General features: G+C 43.8%; 5 protein-coding genes across 6 annotated transcripts; 3 read left to right on the forward strand and 2 right to left on the reverse strand.

Annotated features, from left to right (window-relative positions):
• Positions 1-286: 286 nt before the first annotated feature.
• Positions 287-4270, reverse strand: snapc1b (small nuclear RNA activating complex, polypeptide 1b). The gene is made up of 10 exons (XM_029494183.1): positions 3995-4270; positions 3441-3600; positions 3193-3333; positions 2809-2913; positions 2572-2727; positions 2248-2319; positions 1856-1918; positions 1451-1586; positions 1156-1227; positions 287-905 (listed from the first exon to the last, which is right to left on the reverse strand). Exons 1-10 carry the CDS (start codon positions 4153-4155, stop codon positions 877-879), a joined length of 1095 nt encoding a protein of 364 aa, XP_029350043.1. The 5' UTR covers positions 4156-4270; the 3' UTR covers positions 287-876.
• Positions 4271-4671: 401 nt separating this feature from the next.
• On the forward strand, positions 4672-8116 carry yipf6 (Yip1 domain family, member 6). The gene is made up of 2 exons (XM_029493920.1): positions 4672-5209; positions 5925-8116. Exons 1-2 carry the CDS (start codon positions 4871-4873, stop codon positions 6270-6272), a joined length of 687 nt encoding a protein of 228 aa, XP_029349780.1. The 5' UTR covers positions 4672-4870; the 3' UTR covers positions 6273-8116.
• A 502-nt stretch (positions 8117-8618) lies between these two features.
• Positions 8619-12373, forward strand: LOC115035966 (uncharacterized). Its single transcript, XM_029494039.1, has 4 exons — positions 8619-9459; positions 10176-10379; positions 10567-10777; positions 10888-12373. The coding sequence occupies exons 1-4, from the start codon at positions 8754-8756 to the stop codon at positions 11138-11140; spliced, it is 1374 nt and encodes a 457-aa protein (XP_029349899.1). The 5' UTR covers positions 8619-8753; the 3' UTR covers positions 11141-12373.
• A 147-nt stretch (positions 12374-12520) lies between these two features.
• dtd2 (D-aminoacyl-tRNA deacylase 2) lies at positions 12521-13430 on the reverse strand. The gene is made up of 3 exons (XM_029494333.1): positions 13213-13430; positions 13069-13138; positions 12521-12982 (listed from the first exon to the last, which is right to left on the reverse strand). The coding sequence occupies exons 1-3, from the start codon at positions 13321-13323 to the stop codon at positions 12657-12659; spliced, it is 507 nt and encodes a 168-aa protein (XP_029350193.1). The 5' UTR covers positions 13324-13430; the 3' UTR covers positions 12521-12656.
• Positions 13431-13962: 532 nt separating this feature from the next.
• On the forward strand, positions 13963-17208 carry nubpl (nucleotide binding protein-like). Of its 2 annotated transcripts, none has more exons than XM_029494078.1 (11): positions 13963-14133; positions 14844-14988; positions 15115-15149; positions 15608-15698; positions 15805-15844; positions 15925-16015; positions 16119-16212; positions 16327-16412; positions 16502-16622; positions 16740-16822; positions 16902-17208. In XM_029494078.1, the coding sequence occupies exons 1-11, from the start codon at positions 14005-14007 to the stop codon at positions 17007-17009; spliced, it is 1023 nt and encodes a 340-aa protein (XP_029349938.1). In that variant the 5' UTR covers positions 13963-14004; the 3' UTR covers positions 17010-17208. The 2 variants fall into 2 exon arrangements, with proteins under 2 accessions (XP_029349938.1, XP_029349939.1); XM_029494079.1 differs by having other exon boundaries at positions 16943-17208.
• Positions 17209-26718: the final 9510 nt, after the last annotated feature.

Below are 26718 nucleotides of genomic sequence, written 5' to 3' on the forward strand. Positions count from 1 at the left end.
AACTTTGAAAATGTAAAAAAAAAACAAAACGAAAATGTCACAACAAGAAGGCTAACGGTAATGTTAGCTAAGAAGCTAAAACTGTTAGCCTAGCAAGTTTAGACATATATTAAATATAAATAAATGGTTTTAAACTGTAAAATATTCTTTAGGCAAACTTATTCTTCAACCATAAAAACATTTAAAAAATAAATTAAATAAATACTTACTGTGCTGGGGGAACATTTACTCATTTCAGTGTAAAACAAACACAAACACAAACTTTAATATTTCTATTTTAGTTTTATTTTCTGACAGCCGATTTTTCTTTTTCAGATCAACATTTCTTACTAAAATCGTAAAAACAAAAACATAACGATTGTCAGTTTAAGATAAAATGTCAAGATTAAAGAAGAAAAGCATTAAAAACAAAGCCAAACCTGTAAACATGGTGTCCACTTACTTTTGGCCATTCAGTGCAAATAAAGTCTCCAGTGATTAAATTGAATAAATGCAGTAAGGGAACTGATTACATTATTTTTTTATATTTATAAAACACTAAAATTGTGTAAAAAATTTTTTAAATGACTAGAAAAAAAAGGAAATAAACAAGCTACAGAGATGAACGTCAGGATGTGAACATAAACTCAGATCATTATATTTTACATAATGTCTTATTATTCATGTGCTGCTAAAAGGGAACGTTTCTCTGATAAAACAAGTGACAGCCTCAGGGTTACAACATTTTCTTTTCTTTTTTTTCTCCAACAATATAAAAACATTCACTTTTAAAAGGTTACAGAAATCTAGTTTAAAAAAACTAAACAATAGGATTTTTCCTGTTGCATCCACCTAAAAAAGGATGAAGGTGGATTCTTTTGTTATCTTCATCACCTCTCAAACTTCCTTCAACCCTTTTGATTTTGCTGGATGGAGAAAAAAGAAAAACATCATGAATTTTAAAGTGTTATCTGTTTTTAGTTATTCTGTTAGTGTGGTTTTTGTATTTATTGTGGTATGGATTTATTAAACACAATGAGCCAACATTGATGTTTGTTAGTTTGTGTTAAAGTCTTGTGTTTAGGCAGTTGTGACAATCATTTCTACTGTCACTCTACTGTCATTTCTACTTGTAACTCATGGCTCCTTGATGAATCTGTGTTTAATATGTGTTACCTTCAGGGTCAGAGGTCGGGTCCAGACTGGTCAGACGGTTGATAAGCGTCGGCGTTCCTTTCCCCGTGTTACCTGCGATGAGATGAGGTTCATTCAACGTATCTTTGGTTTTTCCCTCGTTCTGAATTGTCACCCTGTTGGCTTTGGGTTTTTTTTTTTATAACTGCTAAAATCTCTCTTTTTTTAACAACAAAGATTAAATCAGTCAGATTTAGCATGAAGAAGCAAAGGAAGCACAAGTATTAGTTTAGAGATTTTAAATAATTAGAAATGTCCCCCTGTAGGAGGTATTCACCTGAGATAAGGATCTTCTGTGACGTTCTGGCTTTGAGTGATGGTTTACTGATCCTAATATAACCTGTTTTGATGGAAGGTCCAGCTGTGGTGTTTAAATCCAGCTCCACCTGACGATGGCGACGAGCCTTTGAGGTCTGAGAAAAGCAAATACAATGACGCAGACTTTAATACTTGACATCTGGCTGATTTGTGAGGAATATGTTTGATACAATATATTTATTTTAAGGAAAAGGGAACATTCATCATTTGACATTTAACGAAAAGGTCCATGTAGTCTTTGATTCTAATTCGGGTCCAGGTTCAATATTAATCCAGGGAAAGTCTCAAAGGTCTCAATCACAGAAGGACTATCAAATATTGGATCCTTAAAAAAGGTCATAAATCAGTTACATGAAGCACAAACCTCTGCTACTTGTCCATACGCCCTTGATTTGATGGAAGCAATAATGCTGGCTCTTCTTGAACACTGAGGAAACAAACAGAAAACAAACACAATCAACAGCGCCGCTCCTTGGACAAGGTCATTATTACAGCTTTCAGGGATTTCCATGACAAAGCTGAGTGGCATCATTGCAGAAATGATGAAGAACAACAAAATGAGTTTTTGGACATTTTTACTTTAATAATACTGACAAAAGAAAAAATAAAGGAAACTGGGGAGAGAGACTAATAACTCTCAGCAAAGAGCTGCGAGTTTGCTGTTGCATTTAGCCTTTTTTCACCTGGTGAAAAAAAATGCAAAAGTGAACATTTTGATTTTATCTAAAATGGAATGATCGTCTAAACCCCACTCACCTCCTGTTGTGACGACGTTCCCTCACCGCTGTCCTCGTCTTCATCTTCATCTTCATCTCTATATTCAGCATCCTTACACATGCACAAAAACATTTCCCATCAAATGCACATACTTTAATATTTACATGTTTTACAGAGACACCAACGTGATAAAGGATTATAGTACAGTAAACACAGAATAAGGGTACTTAATTTTAACAGTTTATTAAAGAAACAGTGATTTGTTAATTTAAAGTCTGAAATGTGAAGAGAAGCATTTTTTTAGGAATATTTCAGACATGTTTTCAGGAGACTTTAAACTAAAATCCGTGGAGATGTTTTCACCTGCATTTTTTGCCACTTGTAAAAATCCACCACAGTGCTGCGCAGCTTAGGGACTAGATCTTTATGGATCAGGTTGACAGACGAGTCCATCTGTCCCGACAGCGAGGGGACAGACGACTTCAGCTTCTCATAGATCTCTTGAATGTTGGACAACTCCTGATGAACACAAAATAAAAAAAGAACTCTGTTTAGATTTCAGGTTAAAGGAATCACAGCTGATTTTCTCTTGGTGTTTACCTCCAACAGCTCGATGTTGATCAGCTCCTGTGGACGAGACGGTCGCTCGATGAACTCCTCGCACAGCAGCGACTTTTCCACATTCCTCTTCCTATTGAAATGTAGCTGGTTAGAGAGGAAGAAGGGGAGGAAGTGATGAAGGGAAGAGAGAAAATAAATCAGCAAACTGGGACTGAGCCCCTGGAAGGACCCAGTCCATACTCTACTCTATCCTATACAAGAAAGGTTCACCTGCGCAAGAAGAAAACAAAGACAAGACCACCAGATAAAAAACACAACAATTTAAGCAGTATTAACCATAGATTGTTTATAAAGGTGGACGCAGACTCTGGAGATTCTACACTGGAAACCTGGATTCTATCTAACGACTGGGTGGCAGCTCACTTGAATGGGCATGGCGGTGAAGTGGAATGCTTTGAGGAACATCAGCTTTTGGAAAACGTACACGACGTCCAGGTGCTTCGCGTTCACAGCATCTTTCTCAAACTTTTTCACGTCATCCCAGTCCTTTAGCGCCAGACGGATCTGCAGACAGATGAATAACTTTTATACTTTAACATTTAAACAGGGAACAATATAGATAACATACTGACAGACCCTTTAAAAATCATGAATGTGCGTTTTGTCCTCACCCTTTCTATCGGCAGTGCTGTCTGACATCGGTACAGACTGTACAGCAGATAAAGTCCTCCCACTCTGATATGGAAGCTGAATGGTGGCAGGAAGAAGCTGTAGGCCATGTCCAGAACCAGACGACTGAACTTTCGCTTCTTATGCATCACAGTGATGCCGCTGCAAGGCCAGAAAAACATGTTGGACCGAATACTGAACAGAACACCATAAGCATCAACAAACTACTGGAAATTACTTTTTTTTTTTTTAACCAATGTTGAATCGTTCTAACACGTCTAAATTAGAAACTGGCATTTATTAATTAGGTCACATACATTAAATATATTAAATATGTTGTAAGTGGACTTTTTTTTACCAATGTATTAAACTCCAAACTACAAATTAGTCTTGTTTGTTGAATGAGGTAACATATTTTAATAAATGCACCAAACATCAACAAGCTGACAATGAACAATTGTAAAATATAAACTGTACCAGCTGCTCTCCTACATCTACTCCCCTGGTTTCAATAAGAGCCCGACGGTGTTTTCTTCATTTTAAAAGTTAAACTTACTAGAAAATGTGCCCGAAATTCATTTCTCTCCAGATGTTGGAGAAAGTCTCGAAGCGGACAGACTCGGTTTGCTTGAACCGGCTCAGCAGCATCTCAAAGTCCGACTTCAGGGCCTTCCTGACCGGCTCCGAGTCCCGTCGCTCCCTCACAAGCTTTGACATTTTAATTCACCAGCTGCAGAAACCGTTTTTAGCTACTTTTTTTTAACCATTTTGACCAAAAACAGATGCTTCTGGCTGAAGCAAAACAAACGACTGTGCGACGAGCGTCGAGGAATTAGTGCGTCATCGTCAACTTCTGTGATAACTTCACTGACCGTCGTCATTTATAATTACTCGAGATAAACCACACCGCCTGTGCACATGTGATGAATTGTTTTAGAAAAATTTCTATGATGGTTTAAAATAAACTACCGAAGATTGTATTCAATATTTATTCAGCCAATTCTGTTTTAAAAATATCTTTTTTAGGTTTAATACGGATATCAATGTATGTTATTTATTTTTATGTAAGTATAGATATCTATTTAAGAAGAAAACATAACGACTTAATGACACGAACATGATTTTATTACATTACTGGGTAAAGTAATAAAATAAACAGTTGGTTGTGTTCCTATGTCAGTCACATTTTGTGGCCTGTGAACGCACCACGCGGATATGCTTGCGTCACGGCTCGTCATGCGGAAGTAAACAATCCTCAGATGACGTGGAGAAGCTGACGGACGGACCGGACCCGACCCGCTCGGTTTAGAGACACGTTTTCCGTCCCGGTCTCCGGTTCTTTCCCGTTTAACGTTAAACCGGGTCTGTCGGTGCCGTCTGGGCTTCCGGATCGACCGACGTGTCCGTGTTAGAAGGCTCTCCGTGCGGCAACATGGCGGCAGCGGAGGAGGCCAGCAGGCCGTTCGCCGGACTGTCCGATGTCTCCATCTCGGAGGACATCCCGGTGGAGGGGGACATCTCCGTGCCCGTCGGCTCCACCAGGAGAGACGACGAGTTCTCCACGCTGGACGAGCCGGTGAAGGAGACCATCCTGCGGGACCTGCGGGCGGTGGGGACCAAGTTCGTCCACGTCCTGTACCCGAAGCGGAGCTCGGCTCTGCTGCGGGACTGGGACCTGTGGGGCCCGCTGCTGCTCTGCGTGACTCTGGCTCTGCTGCTGCAGGGCGGCGCGGCCGAAGGCGACGACCAGGGCGGCCCGCAGTTCGCCGAGGTGATTCAGTCCGGAAACGGGTTCTTTGGTTTTGCTTCTGGATGTTGTTTAAATCGTGTAAATTCTGGTCCGGAAGAGGTTTGGTTTTATTTAGGTGTTAATACTGAACCACAGGAGGTGAAGGAGGCCGTGGTGAATCTGCTTTAATTGTAAATTAACCACCAAATCCGCTATAATAAGTGAACTAATAAATATAGATTCACTTCATTATTACCAAACTGGGAGATTCTCATTTTACAGCCGCGTGAATATGTCATTGCTTCATACAGGACATGTACCAGGACAGAGTCCAGTCCTCCTCAGCTCCATCTCCTCCAAATATTGTGTGTCTCTCCTGGTTTCAGGAGATTAAATTACAAACTGGACACTGTCTTGAAAATGGCAGCTCACAGACTGACCGGTGGCGTCAGCCTCATATATAAAGAGTGAGATTGGACGAGAATGGCAGAATTAGTTTCCTCTGAATTGTGGTCGGACTCTGAGCAGCAGCTCCTTCATGCTGAAAGGAGCCAGTTGAGATGGTTCAGGGTCAGATCAGGTTTCCCAGCCCACCCAACTGGTAGGAGAACCAGGACAGGTGCAGTCTGCCTTGGAATCAAAACCTTGGTGGCTGCTGCCACCTCCACTCACATGCTGATAGGCAGCAGAAAATGTGAATATTTAGAATGAAATTACTCAACTGATTCTTACTCTGAAATGTATTGCTGTGTTTCAGGTCTTCGTCATCGTCTGGTTCGGCTCCATCGTCATCACCCTCAACTCCAAGCTGCTGGGCGGCACCATCTCCTTCTTCCAGAGCCTGTGTGTGTTGGGATACTGCATCATGCCCCTGACGGTGGCCATGGCCGTGTGTCGGATCGTCCTGATAGGCGGCTCTGGGAAGGTCAGCTTCGCTGTGCGGCTGGCGGTGGTGACCGCATCCTTTGGATGGTCCACCTTCGCCTCCACGGCCTTCCTCGCCGACAGCCAGCCTCCCAACAGAAAGGCGCTGGTGGTGTACCCGGTGTTCCTGTTTTACTTCGTGATTGGGTGGATGATCCTGACGTTCTCCCCCTCGCAGTAGAGGAGCGTGACAAAAAGGGCTGGATGAACTGATGAAGATGATGGAGGTTTTTATGGAGTGACAGAACTCAAACAAACCACCAGAATCTGCCTTTCAGTGAAGATGAAGAACTACTGAAGAGACCGAGTGTTTTTGAGCCTCTGAAACAGCATTTAGACTCATGGGACACCAAAGAACTCCTTCAGGAGCAGCAGAGGCTTGTCGAGTTGATGCCGAGCTGCAGATGTAGTGTGAAAAAGCTGATGAATATGTTCTTATTTTTCCAGTTTATCTCCTAAAATACGTTTACGAGCTGTGTGAAGTAAAGACCTTAGGCTTGTACATAGAAATGCTCGATGAATGTTTGAACTACCAGGGCTATGATTATTTTTCTGGGCGTTTTAAACCTCATCTTAAAAATTGGTGCAAAACATACTGACCCCTAAATCTTCACACTACTTCCTTGACCAAGTACCTGAACTGTTGAACTTTTGGGAAGAATTTCTGGCTGACTGCCGCCTCTAATTTTGGGTTCCAGTTTTTCCTTTCAAGTATTTTTATTTTAGTATTTCTGAGGGATTTTTTGTTTGCGTTTGACCAAGGACGGCCTCACTTGAGCTGAGGGGCATGTCCTTAACCTCCCCTGCCGTCAACAGAGCTCTAACTGACCATCGCTATTCACTCTCTTGTTGATCGTCAAAGGAGAACAAAAAGATTCTATATATTTATATTTCCTATCATTAATAATAATTTCTCATTTATTAATGTTGTGAATAATAGAAAAATAGTGAAAAATACCTGCTACAATATTCACTAAACCCAAGTGATGTCTTGAACTTTTAGTTTAACTCATTAGTAGTTGGTTTAAAAGTCCAGACCCCAAAGAGCTTCAGTTAACTGAAATAAAATGTTGGACTGAGCAAATGCTTCAGTGTCTTTGTCTGAAAAATGGCTAAATAAGATAAATCAGCTGTCAAAATGGTTGGTATGTCACTAATTGATCATCTCGACCTGCAATGATTTTGTAAATTTAAGAAAAGGAATCATCATGAATAAATGAATAACTTGGACGTTTTCTAAAAATGTGGATTTGGATACTGCACTTGGCCATATTGTGATTTTGGATCATTAAATTTTTGCTTCATTTAAGCCTCCAGTTGCTGCCCCTCCAATCTGATTTTCTCTGTCTTCTGTTTTTAAAACTGAATCTCTTTGGGTTTTGGACTTTTGCTGGAACACAACAGGACTTGCAAAGAGGTTGAAATGGAAAATACAGTGGCCAGTCTGACGACTTCCACAATAAGTTGTTGTCCCTCACAGACTTACAGATTAAAAACACACAGACTCGTTTGGAGCCAACTTAATTTTAGCTTCCTGCTTTTCTTCTGCTGGAGGTAAAACAAGAGACTGACCAAACCTGCTCAGTGTGGAGTTGGAGCCACGTTTGACAGCAGCAGAAAGACCAGAATGCATTGCTGCTGTCAGATTGTTTGCGTTTGGAGTCACATCCTCAAATGTTGTCATCATAATTTCTGTCTTTACTTCCACACTCAGACTGTTAACCCACTGACATGGAAATGTGGACTCCATTCTCCCTGTGCAGGATCAAACAGGAGGCATTCTGGGAAATGTAGGACATCTGTAACCGAGTAAGAAGTGGAGGTGGGTCACACATTAATGTATGAATCGCTGCTCAGTGGCTGTGCTCTGTCTACTAACCTCTGACGACCTTAAACCTTTGACCTTGGCTCTGTAGTCATTTAAGCTGTCGCCTCAGTTCTCCCACATCACTGGGACTTCCTTTGCTCCTTCATATGTATTAATTTACAAAAACAAAACAAGAATATTAAAATGTTTGATCTGCAGTGATTCTTTTTTTTTCTTCTTAATGTGACCTAAATCTTATTTAATGAGACCTTTTTTTTTGTTTTCTCCACGATGTAAATTGTGTGTGTGTGTGTGTGTGTATTTTACACACATTCTTTTCAGAGCTTCGTTATTTTATCAGTTAATAAAAAAAGGGTCCCACTGAAAGCTCCATGTCAGACTTTAAAGGTCAATCTGTTGTAACAATCCTCTTTATCTTTTTGTTCAAAATGAATCATTATGTTGACTGTTGAAGGGTGACAGAGGGAGTGACGCTTAAAGTTTCAGGGTGAAAACTCAACTCATTAAAATAAACTTCAATTTTACAAATCAAAAACCGTGAGATGAAATTAAAATCAGAAAAGAAAAATGAAGAGATTCAGTTTAGTTTAATCACCGGATTGTCTGTTTTTGTGTGGAGCAAAATCAATAAATGAAAATAACAGATCAGCGTTTCCTCATCCAATCAACAAACGACGTCATCACGGCGCGACAGCATCCCGGACGCGCGTCGGTGCGGTGTAAACATGAAGTCGCGGCGTGTAACTCTAAGAGCTGCGGTACGTAAATGCGGTTCATGACACGCACGCACACGCACGGTGAGCCCCGGTAGATCGGGGCCCGACCCGGCCTCAGATGGAGGAGCCGCCGCCGCTGCCGCCCGAAGTCTGGGTGTGTGTGTTCGGCTTCCTGAGCACGGAGGAGAAACACACGCTGCGCTGCTGCTGCCGCTCCCTGAAGAGGCTGGTCGACCACCCGGCCCTGTGGAGGGGCTACACGGTGGTGCTGTCCGACCTCCGCCGGTACTCCCGCGGCTTCTGGGACACCCTGCAGCGGCGCAGGCTCACCCGGGTGGCGGTGCGCCACCTGCGGCGGAAAGAGTGGCGGCGGCTCGTCCGGCTGCTCCCGTCGCTCACCGCCGTCGTGTTCGTGGACGGCGGGCGGCTGTACAAGGAGAAATACCTGGATCACCTGTCGCGCTTCCCCGAGCTGAGGGACCTGGGCGTGCGGAACTCCACCTGGGACGAGCCGATGCTGGGCCGGAGCCTGAGCCAGCAGCTGCGGGAGCGGCTCACCCAGCTGAGCGTCTGCAACGTCCGGCTGCCCTGCACGGTGGACTTCATCAACACCGTGTCGCTGCTGGTCAACCTGCGGGGCCTGCTGTTCCACCAGCAGGGGGAGGGCTACGGCCTGGACACGGTGAGGCCGGTGCCCCGCGGCGTCTTCCACCACCTGCTGCTGAGCCTGAAGAAGCTCCGGCAGCTGTCCTGGGGCATGAGGGGGGAGCCGCCGGAGCCGCTGCCCGACGACTACCTCAGCCCGCCGGACCCGCAGCAGCCAGGTCAGCCGGTAACCTCCGGACAGAGAATGAACGAGCTCTAACCCTGGGAGGCATGATTATTTCCCGAGAACCAAACAGCCAAAAACCCCAGAATCAAGTTTATTATCACATCAGACAAAGCAGCACAAATGTCAAAATTTACTGTCAAATAGGAGGCAGCTGATATTTTCTCTGTTAATTATAAAATGACAACAAACCTCTAAGATAGATAGATAGATACTTTATCTATCCCAGACTGGGAAATTGCAGTGTAACAGCAGCATTACACAAAGGGAATAAAATATATAACATGAATGCATCTGGGTGTTCAGTCAGTAGTTTGGCAGCGGTGGAGCTGATGACTTCACAGGCTACCGCTGCATCAGGTTTTTTTTTAGGGCCCATAAATGCTTCTTAATGAGCACTGATTTTTAAATCATCCATAAAACGTCTGAAGTGACACATTAAACCTTCTAAAGCAACAACCCAACAACAATTAAAAACAGAAAACAACAAACAGGACAACTTTAGCCTTTCCAACCTTTAGGACCATCTGGAGAATCTCTGTGATGACTACTAAGACCTTGATGAGATGAAATTAAGTATTTGTGAGCTTTCTCCCTCATCTTCTTTTATTTTCTCAGCAGTTGGAGAACCAACTTCCTGTGCGATTTAACTGATGCGTCTTCCTTTGGGTTTCTTTGTCAAACCAATAAAAATCCCCTCGGGTCCTTCAGGGTCCAGCCGGTATGGCGGTCCAGCACTGACCAGTCTGGAACTGGTGGACTACCCAGAAACCATCCTGCCAGAGAACGCCTTGCGGAGCCTGACCTCGCTCAGGTCGCTGACCGTCCGCTACAGGTACATCAGAGAGGGCGTCGAGTGTCGGCTGCGGTCCTGGCTCAGTCCGCTTCAACAGCTGGAGACTCTCACCATTATCGGTCAGAAAGGTTTCTGATTCACATTGATGCTTTTGTTGTTGACATTGCATCTGAAGCCGGCTGGTTCTGGTCCAGTTACCGTCAGTAAATCAGTAACTGGACTACTGTCCAGCTCCACGTCGTTAAATCATTTCCTCTTGATATGCAGCAAGGGAACTCTAGTTTCTAGTTTCTGCTCTTCCCTCAGGTGGGAACTCTCTTGCTACCTACACGACCACCATCCCGTCCAGCGTGACCAGACTGACACTACGTGTGGCCATCACCCTGAAGGACATGGACTCCATCGCCCCTAAAGTCCCCACACTGGAGCACCTGGACATCGAGCAGAACCGATCCAGTGGCAGCCTCTGCAGACGGATCCCGATGCTGTTCCCTCAGCTCAGGACACTCAGGATACGGTGAGGAAAACAGGAAACCAGAGACAGGGACCTTTATACCGCATGGATCTTTACTGCAGTTGGTGAACATGAAGGAGCCACATTCATGCTGTGTCTATTTGTGCCTCCAGGTTTTTCCGCAGAGAACCAGAGAAGGACCTGCTGAGCCTCCACCGGCTTCGGCACCTGGTGGAGCTGGAGCTGCTGGTCGAGCGTTCCTTCATCCTCAGAGATTACCTGAACGGTCACCCCTGGCCCAGCCCCTGCGTACAGGAGCTGATCAACCAGCTCCGAGAGCTGTCGGAGAACAGGATCACCGTCATCACCACCATGCGCCAGAGAAACCCGCTTCGAGAATGTGACTGTGTGTGGGAGGGAGACTGAGAACCAGAGAAGCCTCGTGAAGACAGAGATGGAACGACGGCGTGCTGTGAAGCTGTGAAGAGGCACGCTGAAAGAAGCACTGGAGCCACTGGAGATCAACTTAGGATCTGACTGAGCTGTCAGCCAAATGAGTCAGATGTTTCAGTGAACTGAAGCCAAAATGAAATAAATAAGAGCACGAGCAGAGTGAGGAGGAGAGCTGTGGTTGTGTTTTGGAAGAACAGAAGTGCGAAACATTTGCTGGTTCAAATGTTAGTGGCATGACATAAGACTTTTGGGAATTTAAATTTAGTTGTGTTGTGTTTTATTCAAAATGTCTGATGCGTCATTGACCAAATTAACTGTTCAACTGGCAGATTAAAACAGAATAAATAACTTATTTTCATAAGTTAATAACAGCTCTAAATTAAATCATCTATGAATCAGTGAGTCTGTCTGAGTTCCATGTCCAGTCTGCACATGGACTGGAATATAACAATTCTATAAATGAATTGTTTGATTAGGAACACATCAGAGAACAGAGAAAACTCTCCCACAACTATTCCAGACTCTTTACACCACTACTTTAATAAAAGGGGACAAAGTTCAGCCATAATTGCATTGACAGAAGAACTTTGTCCGAAAGTAACAATTTTACATTAGAGCCAAAGCAAAGTTTGATTTGAACGTTTTCACACAGAAGAAACAGGAAATGTAACTTTGCCACAGACTCAGTGATTTCCACTGTCGGCTACAGCCTGAGCCCTGATGTTTTTGGTTTATATTCGTTGTGACACAGATTCCATTCACATTTCCCTGAAGAATGTACTGACAGTTAACGCTGAACGACAGAAGGAAACTTGGAACAAACAAGATGAAGTTTGAAACGTTAAGAAAAACGACACATTAAACTGAACAGGGATGAAATAATGTGACACTGGAGAGAATCTGGTGATGCCTTAAGTCACTCGTTTGTACTTTCGGTCATTTATGTGTGTGAGTGTTTATTTTTAAGTCACAGACCGATTCGTTGGAGGAAGAATCACAGAAACCGAATCATATGTTTCAAAACTGTTTGTTTTTGTTTGTTGAGCATTTTCACTTTTTAATTTGTGCAGCAAAATATAAACTGTAATGCACTTTTGCTTTTTGGATTGTTCAGTTTTTTTTAAAAGCCTAAAGAATGTGGAAGCAGACTGCACACTGTTCTGTATTATTTACACATGTAACGGTTGTTCATTAAAAGAATTTACTCCTTAATTTGATTACTTTCATTTTTCTGTTTTCAGTATTTTGCTGTTTTTTTTCACGGGTGTTCTTCTCAAACTGGACAGAAACATCCATAATGACGCAAATTCGTGAATGTAGTTTCATTTTCTACTCATGTTTGTGGGGAAGTCAACAAAAGGAGTGAAATTTTACAAATCTCTGATTTGTTTTTAATGAAAAATACATCAGATATCAATACACAAGTCTTAGAAATCACTGTTTTCCATCATTGTTAATTCAACAGTGACATTGTATGTGTGACTCAAGCTCAGAACTCCATCAGGTGTGTGTAAGGTCCATTAGTGTCCAGTTTCAGCACCTGTCTGTTTCCGTACGTCCCGTGTTTCACTGTCACTTCGGTCCCAGCTGAAGCAGCAGCAGCTGTCAGCTCCTTCTCGCAGAGAGCCACGAACGCGCCGTACAACCGCAGTCCGTCCTCTTTGCTGATGTTGTTGTGGTACTGCATGGCCCTGCCTTTGGCCTTCCCGCCCAGCGTGGCCTGAGGGACGATCAGCACGCTGCCAGGAAGCTCCAGAACTGACACCATCTTCCCCGAGTCGGACTCGCACAGGCGCAGGTTCAACAGAGTGGAAACTGGGTGGAGGAAAGGACTCATTTATGAAGAGTAGAGCAGGAGGGATCTACTATGTGGAGGTCAAAGGTTAAAAAAGGTTACTGACCCATCTTTGGCAGGATGTCGTCTGTGGCTCCTTTGAAGAAACAGACGTAGATCACCATTCCTCTGTCAATCTGTGTGGGAACAAACCAGGAGTCAGTTTTTCTCCACGTTTAAATCTGTAACTACCACAAACCTCTGCTGTCACCTGGACGAACTGAGCCTCGGAGGTGTGATCGGCCGGTTTCACCTGCAGCCTGGCCTGCAGACACTGCTGCAGGACGGTCCGGGCCGCCGGCCCGCCGCCTCTCTCTGCCATCTCTGCCCGGACTCCCGTCCACTTTAGACACACACACAGCACAGACTCAGAAAATCAGCATCAACAACACCGAGAAACGATTCATGAATGAAAGCAAAAGCACAGGACGTCACATGCAGCGCACTTCCGTGATTCAAACCTGCGTCTTATTTACGCATACCATCCTGAAGTAACATCCCCAAGAGCCTTTAGTCTCATTTCGTCTGATTTTATGCCCAAAATTGAAATACTCATAAAATACCCATAAAATTAAACACTCGTATTTGTATACTTTATTTTCTAATGTTGAACATTAAAAAAAAAAAAAAAATTGTATCTGATTCTCTTAAAGATTTAGACATTTTATTTTGTGTCATACAACCTTCACTGAAACATATTGTACATCATAATTTCTCATAAAAGTAAAAAAAAAAAAAATCTTACCTCATTACTATTATCATCTTTTTGTTGTATGATTAGTTTTACATTTTATTTCATAGTTAATATTTCAAGTGAAAAATTCTCCACATTTGGGTTTTTAATTTTCACGTGAGATCAAAAATATTAATTCGAACACACATTTAAAAAAAATATATAATAATAATTTAAATTAACGACACAACGACACAACGCGCCTGCGTAAACTGCGCAGACGTGGTGCGCAGAGGCCTGTAGATTTAGGAGGCAGCTAACGAGCTAAACATGTCTCAGTTCACGTACAGCAGATTGTCCCATTTATTCAGAATATCTGGGAATAAATTTTCCGTTTCGGGAGCCAGGACTGAACGGACGCACGGGCCCGCCTGCTGTTTGCAGCTGGTGCGCTGCCAGGTGAGAAAAACGCTAAAAAACGGCTAAGCTAGCTGGCTAACTGTTAGCATCAAGCGAGAGCAGAGGAAACAGGAACAAGACCGGAAGTGCGGGTTTCAATTCAAAATAATAACAACTATTAAATACACGAACGATAAATCATATCCAAACTATAATTGACTGTCAACATGTTGCATTTATTTTGATTTACTTTAAATTATTATAATTAATACCCAGTATTTATATGTCTACGCTTTCAGTACATTTTTAAGAAAATTGAGTTGAACCATTTACCGGAAGTGCGTCTGTATTCATCTCAACTTCATTCTACTATTTAAAATGTCCTAAATTTGTGTACATCACACTAAAACTGTCACCAGCCATGAATATGTCACATTAATTTGACTATTAAGGTCTACATTTGGTATTATTATTATTACTTTTATTAGATTTACAGTGAAAGTAGTTTAATTTATTATGTTATTTGTATGTACAGAGTGAACTCACATTGGCTAACTAAAACTCTAGTAAATGATCAGAACACACATGAATCGTATTCGTCAATTCAGCACTTCTTGTGTAATCCTGATCATTCCTGCTAAATATAACCACCACAGCTCAAGTCCTGGAGTCTGGCTTCATGAATACTGTAGTTCATTAAGTCAAAACGGTAATAATTTGGTGAGTGGTTTTACGTTGTTTCTTCAAATGTTGTGGTGGTTGTGTTCTAGAGGTCTGTGGACAGTAAAGCCTTACAGGAGAGGCAGAAACAGCAGATGGCCAGAGGTCTTCCCAAACAGAAGCCCATTGCAGGGGTCAAACAGGTCATCGTCGTGGCTTCAGGAAAAGGTGGAGTGGGCAAGTCCACCACCTCAGGTACAGCACTTTGTTTGTGTGTTTTTAAGCTGACTGTGGGACAGAAACTCAGTGATGTGAATCTGCAGCCTGGTGTTTCTGTTTCCTGTCCAGAGAAGTTTAAGGTCTGTTTTTCTGTCATTGCAGTGAATTTGGCTCTGGGATTAATGGCCAACGATCCAGTAAGGACTCGTCTCTTCCCTCACATTTTTATTTTTTTATATTAGTATAACACACAGCAAAGCTAAGTCACATCTCCAACGTACATTAGAAAAACAGCAAAGCAAAATCAGGACCAATGAGGCAGGTAAGATGCTCAGAGAGAGCAGATGTTGTTGGTTAAAACACAACTAAACTGTAGTGTGTGTCTCTCATACATGTGGCATGATTCTTCGACTGAAGATGAACCAACACATTACGATAAAGGAGATGATCCAGCACACCAGAACATCTCTCACCTGTCCACAACGGCTCTGGATTACAGTTGCATCTGTAGTGTAGATGTCCAATATGAAAAGAAATGGTCCCATTTCTATTGTTGCTGTACGTGCTGAGGGAATATGTGAGTCAGTGGTGTCAAACAGGAGGCGCAGCTTTGTTTCAAATGGCCAACTCTTCGCTCTCTGTTTCTCTCTCTCAGTCAAAGTCAGTTGGTTTGTTGGATGCTGACGTCTACGGCCCGTCGATCCCCAAACTGATGAACCTGAAGGGGAACCCAGAGCTCAGTGACAGTACGACATTATCGATACTTCCAGAGATGCTGTCCATCGTCTAGTTGCTAATAAAGGTTTTTCTGTGACGCTGCAGCTGACGCCGTCTCTGTTATTTCTCCTGCAGACAATCTGATGGTCCCGCTCACCAACTATGGGATTCCTTGGTGAGTTTTTGTATTTATCTCTCCTTTTCCATGACCTCCGACCTCCTGGCTTTGACTCCTCCCTTTCTCGTCTCTCTCAGCATGTCGATGGGCTTCCTGGTGGAGGATGTGGCTCCGATCGTGTGGCGGGGGCTGATGGTGATGTCGGCGATAGAGAAGCTGCTGAGACAGGTCAGAATTTCATGATCCCAGTCTGAGAAGTTCTTCTCAGGTTGGATGAACTGAGTTGTTAGACTGTAAGTATGCTGGTGTGTGCGTGTTTGTGTGTCTGTAGGTGGACTGGGGCTCGTTGGACTATCTGGTGGTCGACATGCCTCCTGGGACAGGAGACGTCCAGCTGTCAATCACCCAGAACATCCCGATAGCCGGTGAGTCACAACAACAACTACAGCTACAAACACAACAACTCCACAAGTCTGAGTCATGGTGGAGAACCTGCTCAGTGTGAAGTAAAGTCATGTGATCTTTGTTTTGCGGTGGAGGTGCCGTAATCGTATCGACGCCACAGGACATCGCCCTGCTGGACGCTCGCCGAGGAGCTGAGATGTTCAAGAAAGTTCATGTGCCGGTAAAGTGTGTTTGTGTGGCTGCCAGATTGAACTGATGTGGTGGAAGTTACAGAAAGGTGAGCATGCTGTCTTCTGGGTTCTGCTCCAGGTTCTCGGGCTGGTGCAGAACATGAGCGTCTTCCAGTGTCCCAACTGTAATCACCAGACTCACATCTTCGGCTCTGATGGGGCCCGACAGCTCGCCGACACTCTGGGGGTCAACCTGCTGGGTAGGAGGATCCTCAGAACCAGAACCAGACTGGACATCTCTTCATGCCAGATATCGTTTTCTCAGAAATCTCACAGATTCTGTTTTTTTTTTCATGCTTATTGTCTGTCTCCATCAGGTGACGTTCCTCTTCACCTGAACATCAGAGAGACATCGGACAGAGGACGACCGGTCGTCGTCTCCTCTCCGGACAGCCCAGAGGTCTCCTTTCTGCTCTCACCTGCTCTTCTGTCTGACATTAATGATACATCTTATTTTTAATTAGCTTTTAAATATACAGCTATGGGGAAATGTGTGTGTCTGTGTGTGTCTGTTCCCTAGGCCGAGGCGTACAGGAAGTTGGCGACTGCTGTGGTCCAGAGACTGGAGGAAGTCAACACTTGAGTGACAGGAAGTGATGCTGATCAACATACATGAAGAAGCTCCAACGCACAAAAGCACACACCCATAAACTCACATATGCATGTGTGTGTACGTACATAAATACAATGTTGTGACTCAAAACAGTTCAGTCCAGTTTATATTGTTAGTTACCGGATGTAGAATCTGATTCTTTCAGTTCTCTGATGATATTTAATAAAACTACATGAACTGAAACACGTCTGTTCTGCTTCTGTCACATTTCTGAAATATTTCATTTTACTCATCGATCTCCACGCACTTACCTGTGAGTGGAGACAGAGACATTCAATTTTGTTGTTTACATTCCAACGGCAGCCTGCAGCATCAGGAGTGGGCAGTGGGGGGCGCCAGTGGTATGAATGTCCAAAGGATGATGACCTCAGCGATCAGCTGAGCTCTTTGGTGCTGCAGATGAAAGTCAACTAAAGAACAGCAGGTCCAGACCTCCATAAAAAACCCTTCACACTTCACACAGTTTCTTTCCTTAAACATGCTTCCTATCTAATGACCCCCAGGGGCAACTCCACAAAAAAAAATAAAACAATTCAGATTGTAATGACGTCTATGTACGTACGTGTCCCTTTATGTGACCCCTCAGATTCTCAGTCATTCAGGTCTTAGAGAAAATTCCATCCAGAGAAGCTGGACTCCTTTAAGATGTTTTAACTCATCCAAGATTCTTTTTCAGTTCTTCTGTAGACGTCTTTCATCACTCCTCCTCAGCTCCACCTTCTCCTCCCAACATGGTTTTCTTCTGGTTTAGATAGACCAAGATGGCCGCAGCACCAGCTGGAGTCAGAAAGTTTGATCAGTTATAACTTGTTTATATGAGAAACCTGCCAACAGATTGTTTTGACTTGGATGAAGTCACATGACTGTTTCCAGGAGGGGGAGGAGTCAGTGATGTCACCAGACGCAGACTTTGGTTCACAGCGGGCGTTTGATTCACACAGTCTTCGCCAGGAACTGTTGACCACAGCTGTGAAACGTCTCACTGTGTAGGCGCAGAACAGCACCCGGATCCTAGGAGTACACAAAGACACACAATCACGGACTCACACACACATAGAGGGAGGGTTTCTCTGGAAAGGTGACAGGAATGAGCGGACAATAACTGGCCTCATCTGGGAAAATCTCTCTTTCAGTCTTTTGTGTGTTTTTAAGTGTATGTGTGAGTGTGTGAGTGAGTCAGCCCACACTCAGATTCCTGGCTGGAGGTGGGTGACTGGCAGCTTGCCGTGAGGAGGGACAGCCAAGGACACACACACACACACACACATGCACATGCACATGCACATGCATAAACATTAAAAGTCCAATAAAAGTAAAATGTAAAGATTACAAGTTCAAAACATTCAAAACTAAAATTCTGCACACACACACACACACACACACACACACAACACAACAACCAGATAAGAACATTTCCCAGATGGGAAGGGGTTTTATTCCTCCTAAACTTTCCACTGAAACAGGAGGATTCAGATTCACTGACAGAGGGAGGGGGACTCCCCAAGAGCAGGACCAGATCTGGAAGACCAGGCCATTATTCTGCCCGGTGGGTGTTGGCTCAGTTGAGGTGACGGAGGGAAAAATTAATCCATCACATATCAACAGATTCTGGTCAATAAAGTGAAAAGCAGCTTAAATCCACCAAAACCGGTCCAGAATCCTCCTGATCCAAAGTTCACTGGAAATCTGCGATGAATTATCTCTTTTCTGTCGGTCAGTCTGTTTGTTTTTCTGACTAAAAGGCTGCAGGACAACTTGAAAAGATGTTTTCTATCTGTCAGTCAACATAATAACCTGATCTCTCTCTCTCTCTCTCTCTCTCTCTCGCTCTCTCGCTCTCTCTCTCTCTCTCTCTCTCTCTCTCTCTCTCTCTCTCTCTCTCTCTCGCTCTCTCTCTCTCTCTCTCTCGCTCTCTCTCTCTGCTGAGATTTGACATTAAACTCATTTAACCTTACATCAGGAAGTCAATTCTATTTCAGCTCAGGAAATGAGCAGATATATCAGGAGAGGAAACAAGAGAAAAGAGGAAGACCACAAGAGACAAAGAGGGAAGGAAGTGAAACTCTTCATCGTCTCTGTCAAAGAAAATAAGAAATTAAACCAATAAAAGTGAAAGCAGATACACAGATATGATAGATAGATGAAAAACATTCACAGTGCAGGAAAGTAGAAACAATTATCATGAGGAGATGCAACAAATCGGGATCAGCATCAGATGTCATTCATGTTGATCTCTGTGTCCATAGAAACACAACTAATGTGATTATATATATCTACAAATTTAGATGGCATCATCTTCTTTCAGGTTTGGAAGAAGCTTTTTCAGGACGGCGACAAACAGCTGATCGTCACGTCTCATGTCAGGTGTGAAGCTAAAAGTGTGTGATTTCCCTCCTTTTATTCTGACTTTGAGGGCTGAAACTGTTTAAGCGAAATAATGACGACGATTAAAACAAAAATAAAGCAGATCAGATCACGGCTCATTCAGCAGCATCGCTCATTTCCATTTTCTTCTCTCTACATCTTCCTGCTCCTTATGTGTGTGTTTGTATGTGCGTGATTGTGTGTGTGTGTGTGTGTGTGTGGGTTTGGTTTGGTTGCTTTTGTGCCAGTGTTCAGTTTGTGCTGCACATTTGCATAATACACAATACACATTAAATACACTCTGGTACGCCTGTGTGTGTGTGTGTGCCGACTCTTTTCAGTGTTTGAATGCATGTGTGTGTGCGCTGTCTACATTTGCACAATGTGTGTGTGTTTGTGTGAGTGCGTCTTCTTCTTTGTGTCAGTTTTGTGTATGTTTGTGCTTCAGTCGGCACTGAAATGAAATAAAACTCCTCGTTGTTATGAAAACCACATCCTGCATTCTCAAATTAGAGAAGAAGAAGAAAATGAGTGGGAGAGCCCCCCCGCCCTCCCCCAGCTTCTTCTGCGGCTGCTCTGTTTGGAAGTTCAGGTGAAGACTCAGGTTTAAAAACAACAGCAGAAAAAAGAAGATGAAGGCCTGTGTGTGGAAGCCGTAAACAATATGAAAACATGGAACTGCCCCCCCTCGGCCAACCAAATCCAGCTTCTGCATCTTTAAAATTACAGGAAAAAAAGATTTAATTTGGGCCAAAAGCATCGGAGCTGAAATAACACAATAATTCATCATCGCAACAAATCAGAGAAACACAAAAAAAGGTTCAAACACACAGAATGAGTGAATCCAAACACCTTCAGCAGCTTCAGCTAGACGGTGATTAAAAAGGGAAATGAGACTTTACCTCACGTTAATATCTCAAAATGAGGATTAATTGTTTTCTGCTTCATTATCTCTACTTTTTGTTGCTCTTCTGTTGCCTGCAGCCTGCAGATGCTGCTTTTGCCCCTCGATGACCTTTGACCCCTGGGCCTACGGAGAGCTGAACGACCATTTTTATCCACATTTTCACTTTCACAGCCACACAGCAGCGATTAGATGTCTCATCTCACTAATGGAGAGCTGACTGCAGATTAGAGCAAATGGATGATGAAAATGAAAATGAGAAATGGAAATGGGCCTTTTGGTGTTTCAGGTTTTAGGTTCCAGACACGACTGGAAACATCTGGATAAAAATCAAACCATCAACATTTCTAAACATTGATTAAAAAGTGCATCAGCAGCAGCTGGTAAATGAGAGCGGAGTGCTCCCCGATCAGCAGTCGAGCTGCGTCGCTGAAAAAAGTCCAACTTGGTCAAAGTTGAAAGTGAGGATTTTTCTCCGGACGGCCTTCCTGTTGGGGGGCTGCAGTTGGCCTCTGGCGCCTTCAGAACGGACCTTTCCTTTAATTGGTTCATAATGAGGAAGGTCATTTACACCCGTCCACACACACACTGTCTTGGTTGACCTTGTGATCACTGCAGCTCTGAGCGTTGCCTCGCTGCCATGGTGACGCAGCTGTAACGCTCGTAGCCGAATAAACAGCAGCAGCTGGTTCCAATTGTGCTGTGTCACCGTGTGTGTGTGTGTGTGTGTGTGCCCTCTCATTAAAGCAGCACCCCCACACTCCATCAGTCATCTGCCTTTTTCTTCGTGGAGAACAAGGTGAACCTTCCTCTCACTCTTCTTCTCTCCTAATATTTCTGTCTCGCCTTCTTCGTCTTCTTCTTCATCCCCACCCTCCATTCTCTCTCCTCTCGTCTCCTCTGCTAAATTTGGTTACAACATCTTCCTGCACCAGACACATTACACCGACAGGAAAAGAAGTCCCGGCGCTCATCTGCCGAGGAAACGGGGAAAAATCGGCCTTTATAACCGGGACAGTTAATAATAACAGCAGAGTGATCCGTATTTGCTCCGCTGGAAATAAGAAGAAAAATGACAGATATTTGACTAAAAGCACATTAAGGCGCTCCAGATCCTGAACGGTGGGAATGAAAGTATTGGAACCAAATCCTGAACCAGTTGGTAGAAGGGGACTTTCCGAGGCTCCTGCTCTCCTCAGAAACAAAACGTGGAACAGGTGGATCCTTCGGAGCCTCAACCATCCAAAGAGCCACACACGGGCAGAGAGATGGAAGAGTTAAGAAACGTTATGTTCAACCCATAAATATGTAGACGTAATGCCTAAAGTTGCAACTGATTGACTGAACTTTCAAGAGGGGAGGTTGGCCCCTCTTGGTTATTTCCCATGATGCTCTGGGCTGTGCGTGTGTGTATTCACGTGCTTGTCGATGCATAAATTTCAATGTGTGTGTTGGAGGGTTAATAAGCTCTGTGGTTCACCTGAGTCTCCACAGCCTCGGGACAGACAACCAGACGTGTGTGTGTGAATAATTTATAGGTGCTGAGAAACCACAGCACCATTCCTTTCTCTTCATAATTGCAGTTTCTCCACATTATTGTGATAAGAGTTCGGGTTATTGTGTCGTGCAGAGTTTTTGGGGTTTTTTTGGAACGAGGATTTGGCAAAGTGCAACGAGTTCTTGCAGTTGTGACATGTCGATCATCCAAAACCACAAACTGAGGCGTTTACATTTCTGTTTGTGTAGAGACTAAACAAACAAAACACAATGTGGAAGCAACACACTGGCTCCAGTGTGCTTTTGAACCTTGTAAGCAGCCAGGCTGTCTCCTCCTGCTTCCATTCTTAATGCTAAGCTAAGCTAACCAGAGTTCTGGTTAACATTTCTTTTAAAAGATCTGAGGAGAAAAGAGAAACAACACATGATACTATTCAATGTTTTTCTTTTTGGCTAAATGTTTATTATCGTTGTATCTCAAATTGTGTGTGTCCACATTTCAGTGTGCTCATTTCATTGATGTCTTCCTTTGACCTCGTCCAGGGAGCAACGATGGCGGTTGAGGAAACAAAATAAAATGGCGGCCCAGTTTCAATGTCTTCTTCATCTTCTGCTGTCCTCTGAAATGGCGCCCCTGACCTTTGTTGCCGTGGTTACTCCAACAACAGTCATGCCTCGGGGACGTTTAGGCGCTAAAATGTCTAAAATATCTGAAATGAAGTTCCTCATCTCTGTTGTCATGGTTTCAATTCCAACAACAGAAACAACACAAACTGCTGCTCTCACACGGGAATCGAACACAGCTCGTTCCACCCTGCCTCTCCTCACACTTTAATACGTCATCGTCGCCTAGCAACAAGTCCTCTCTCCTGAACGTAACTTGTGAATTTCCTGCTTTTGGTTGAGTTTTGACTGGCAGACGTGATGAAGTTGTTGCCGTCTTCTCCAGCAGCATCAGGAAGGAGACTTTTGCTTTGATTGGATTTGGTTGCCCTTCACCGAGCACCAACCTTTTCCACAATAACATCAACGACGGTGAACTGCATTTACATGAGTCAGATGCAGAATTCTGTCCGCTCGCGTTGCTTCATTACCGAGATAATTAAAGGACACAGTCCCTCCACTGACATTATCACAAACTGGCCTTCTCTCTTTTTTGTCGCACTGACAGATGAAAATCTTGATGAAAAGGTCTGCACATGACGAGGCAGGTGCTGCAGCAGCAGCTCTCAGTTTCACCTCTCTGCTGCTGTGAATTATCAAAACACAATTAAATGGTTCATTTAAACTTTAAACACAGATGGGAAGCTTTCAGTGCAATATAGAAAATGGCGGAGACACCTCAGCGCCACTTTGGTTTGAAACTTTTTTTCTTTGGAGCTTTTCCTGGAAACTGGTTGTCCAGTTTGGGATTCAGCTGTCAGACACCATGTTGGGTGGAAGAATTGAAACTTCCAGATGAGTTTATGTTCTCAGTCATCACTCATATCCTGTGTGACTGACAGATTCCCAATAGAGGACAGGGATTTGAACCGAGGACCTCCTGTGTATGAGACAGGCATGGTCACACGTCCAGTCTACGTCCTTTTGTGTAAACTGACTGTGGGTCAAATAAGGACCACCTTATTGAGAAAACCGTCCAACTTCCATTCAGCATGAGAAGTTCTGAAGGTTTAACAGTCGCATGAATGTGAAAACCAGACAGCGTGTGTTGTTTAAATGTGTGAAATGTGTCGGTGTGTGTGTGCGATGAAAGGGATGAACGTCAGCCTCGGGCTGCAATTAAAAACAGGCTGAGGTTGCTATGGCGATACAGGTGAGCTGACGGGGCCGTTTGCACCTCCAGCTCAGAACAAACTGGTCTGTTTCCAGGTTGATGTTTAACTTTGCGTTTGTTCTGCTTTTATTGTGCGTCTGCGAAGACACAAAACCTAAAGATCTGCTCTGCTCACTCTGTTTCAGGTGAGAGCTACACAAACTTTACAACCAACCGCCTCCACAGTCCCGATCCTGGAGGTCTGGACGTTAGCAGCAGGTCCTTAACGTCCTGGAAGTTGTTGGTCCAGCTCATCCCACAGATCCTAGTCTGGTCTGGTCCTCCTGATTACAGCCCTTCTCTTCTCATCCCTGTGACATCAGCTTTCTACCAGAAGCTGCATGAACTTCTTCAGCAGTCTGAGCTCCAGGAAGCTTTAAAACAGGAGAGCACCAGATTCTGTTCCTGGTCCTTTTCTCTTCTCTAACTTTCACTTGTCAGCAATTGTTTTTTTTCCTCCCAGTTTTTCCCAAAAGATGCAGTTTTCTCCTTCTTATTTTTATTCTTCTGCTTTCACCTTCCCCGCTCCGTTCCTCTTTTCCAGGTCTCCTATTTTAGAATGTATTTCTCTTCACTGAGACACCAGGCAGAACAACGTGTGCTAATGTTAGCGCTCATCGGCTGATTAAATCAGAGAAACTTCTTGGAGTCAGACTCGGCCTGTTGCTGCAGAGTCAGTGTGCATCACTGAAGCTGCTGCTGCTGACTCACACAGGAAAGAAACAAACTGACCCCCCCTCCAGAGAGAGAGAGAGAAATGATTCATTACACGCTTTTGTTTCGATTATAAGGCTGCTTCCTTCTCAGGACACACACACACTCTTCCCGTTTGAGTCGACTTGTTGTTCCTGTCAGTTGGTTTTATTTCACTGCATTCATCCTCTTTGGGAAAAAGAGCAGTGTGTGTTTACTGTCAATAGAGCGCATGAGTTAGTAAGTGTGTGTGTGTGTGTGTGTGTGTGTGTGTTCGTCAATAAGTGGTCCGATCCGCCCGCTCTGTTTTTGTCACATGACCAAATGATCAGTGTGTGATAAAGATTCACTTTCATGTTTTCATGTCTGTCTGCTGATGTTTCGTTTGTCTCTCTCACACACACACACACACACACACACACACACACACACACACACACACACACACACACACCTCTGTCCTCTGTGTTCTGTTCTATTTTTAAATGTCACCTCTCTCTCTCTCTCTGTCTGCTCTGTCTCTTGGTGTCTCTCGTCCTTCTTACCCCTCTTTATGCAAACTCATGCCTCCTCCCTCCTCCCTCCTCCCCTCCTCCCCTCCTTCCCTCCTCCCTCCTTCCCTCCTTCCCTCCTCCCTCCTTTCTTCTGTCTGACTTTCACTTTTCTCTCCTTTTTCTCGTTCACTCTCTTTTACTTTCACATTCTTTCACATTTCACTCTCGTCACAAGCTCTTTGTCCAAAGGTCTGTGTCCAGATGACCCTTTTCATTCAGTCTGATCCTAAACTTGTCTAAGTTTCAGTGAAAGGGAATTACATAAAAACCTATTTTTGACACTGAGGTTCTAATTCTGTGGAAACAAAGTCAGTTTCTTTTTTTCTCATTAATGAAACGCTCAATTTGACTGAAGCACTTTCTGTAATTTCATCGTCTTGCTGTGTCTCTTCTCTCGCTCATTGATCAATCTCATGTTAATTCACATTAACTTTGGTTCATGTCTTTCATTATTTGCCTTTTAGAGACACATTAAGGCGTCTCTATTTTTTAATGCCTTTGTGTTTTGTTATTTTGAAAAATGTCTCCACTTCATCAACACAACAGTCAGTCAGCAGCGACACCGATGAGCGATCCAGATGAACGCGTACATTGAAGGATATTTCTCTGGTCCTTCCTGGTTGTGCTGAGGACTCTCAGCTGGAGGAAGCAGCAGAGTTACAGCTCTTCTGAATGAGCTGCAGCTCCATAAAGTTGTGGAGCTGAAGCTGTTCTGTCTGGACGGAGATTTGGGGGTTAATGCTCAGCTGTCACAGATGAACGGTGACATGTTCTCCTCCCTCCATTGTTCCTCCTCATGAGGCCTCACATGACCGAAGCAGAGCTGCTCCGAGCCTCTCACACCCATAAAAACTGATTTTGCCAAAATTTAACGCACACACACAAACACTTCAGTTAATAGTATCAGGGCCAGCCAGCTGGTTGCCACTGCAGCAAAGACCCCCCATGGAGCACTGTTAAACCTGTGTGTGTGTCTGTGTGTGTGTTGGCTCCACCCTCATACTAAGCAGATGAAATCATCACATCTTGATGAAAATAACCAAATAGGTCAAAACGCATTTTCTTTTTCCTCATTGTGTTCATGCTGCTGTGTTCATGTCGCCTGTGTGTGTGTGTGTGTGTGTGTGTGTGTGTGTGTGTGTCTGTGGGTTATCATGTTAGAAAAGAATGAATTGTAATGAAGGCTGTCTGTATGAGGGATCAGTGTGTCGGCGCTCAGCAGCAGCTGAAACTCAGACTGAGGCTCTGAGGAACTCTGAAGTCCCGAAGAGCCGAAGCTGCTGCTTCCATCGTCCTCATCATCGTCCTCATCATCGTCCTCATCATCGTCCTCATCATCGTCCTCATCGTCCTCATCGTCCTCATCATCGTCCTCATCATCGTCCTCATCATCATCATCATCATCATCATCATCATCATCCTCATCATTGTCCTCATCGTCCTCATCGTCCTCATCATCGTCCTCATCATCGTCCTCATCATCGTCCTCATCGTCCTCATCGTCCTCATCATCGTCCTCATCATCGTCCTCAACATCATCATCATCATCATCATCATCATCATCATCATCCTCATCATTGTCCTCATCGTCCTCATCATCGTCCTCATCATCGTCCTCATCGTCCTCATCATCGTCCTCATCGTCCTCATCATCGTCCTCATCATTGTCCTCATCATCATCCTCATCATCGTCCTCATCGTCCTCATCATCATCATCATCATCATCATCATCATCATCATCATCATCATCATCATTGTCCTCATCATCATCCTCATCGTCCTCATCATCATCATCCTCATCGTCCTCATCATCGTCCTCATCATCATCATCATTGTCCTCATCCTCATCGTCCTC

Source organism: Echeneis naucrates, chromosome 22 (genome assembly GCF_900963305.1).
Source record: "Echeneis naucrates chromosome 22, fEcheNa1.1, whole genome shotgun sequence".
Classification (NCBI taxonomy): Eukaryota; Metazoa; Chordata; class Actinopteri; order Carangiformes; family Echeneidae; genus Echeneis; species Echeneis naucrates.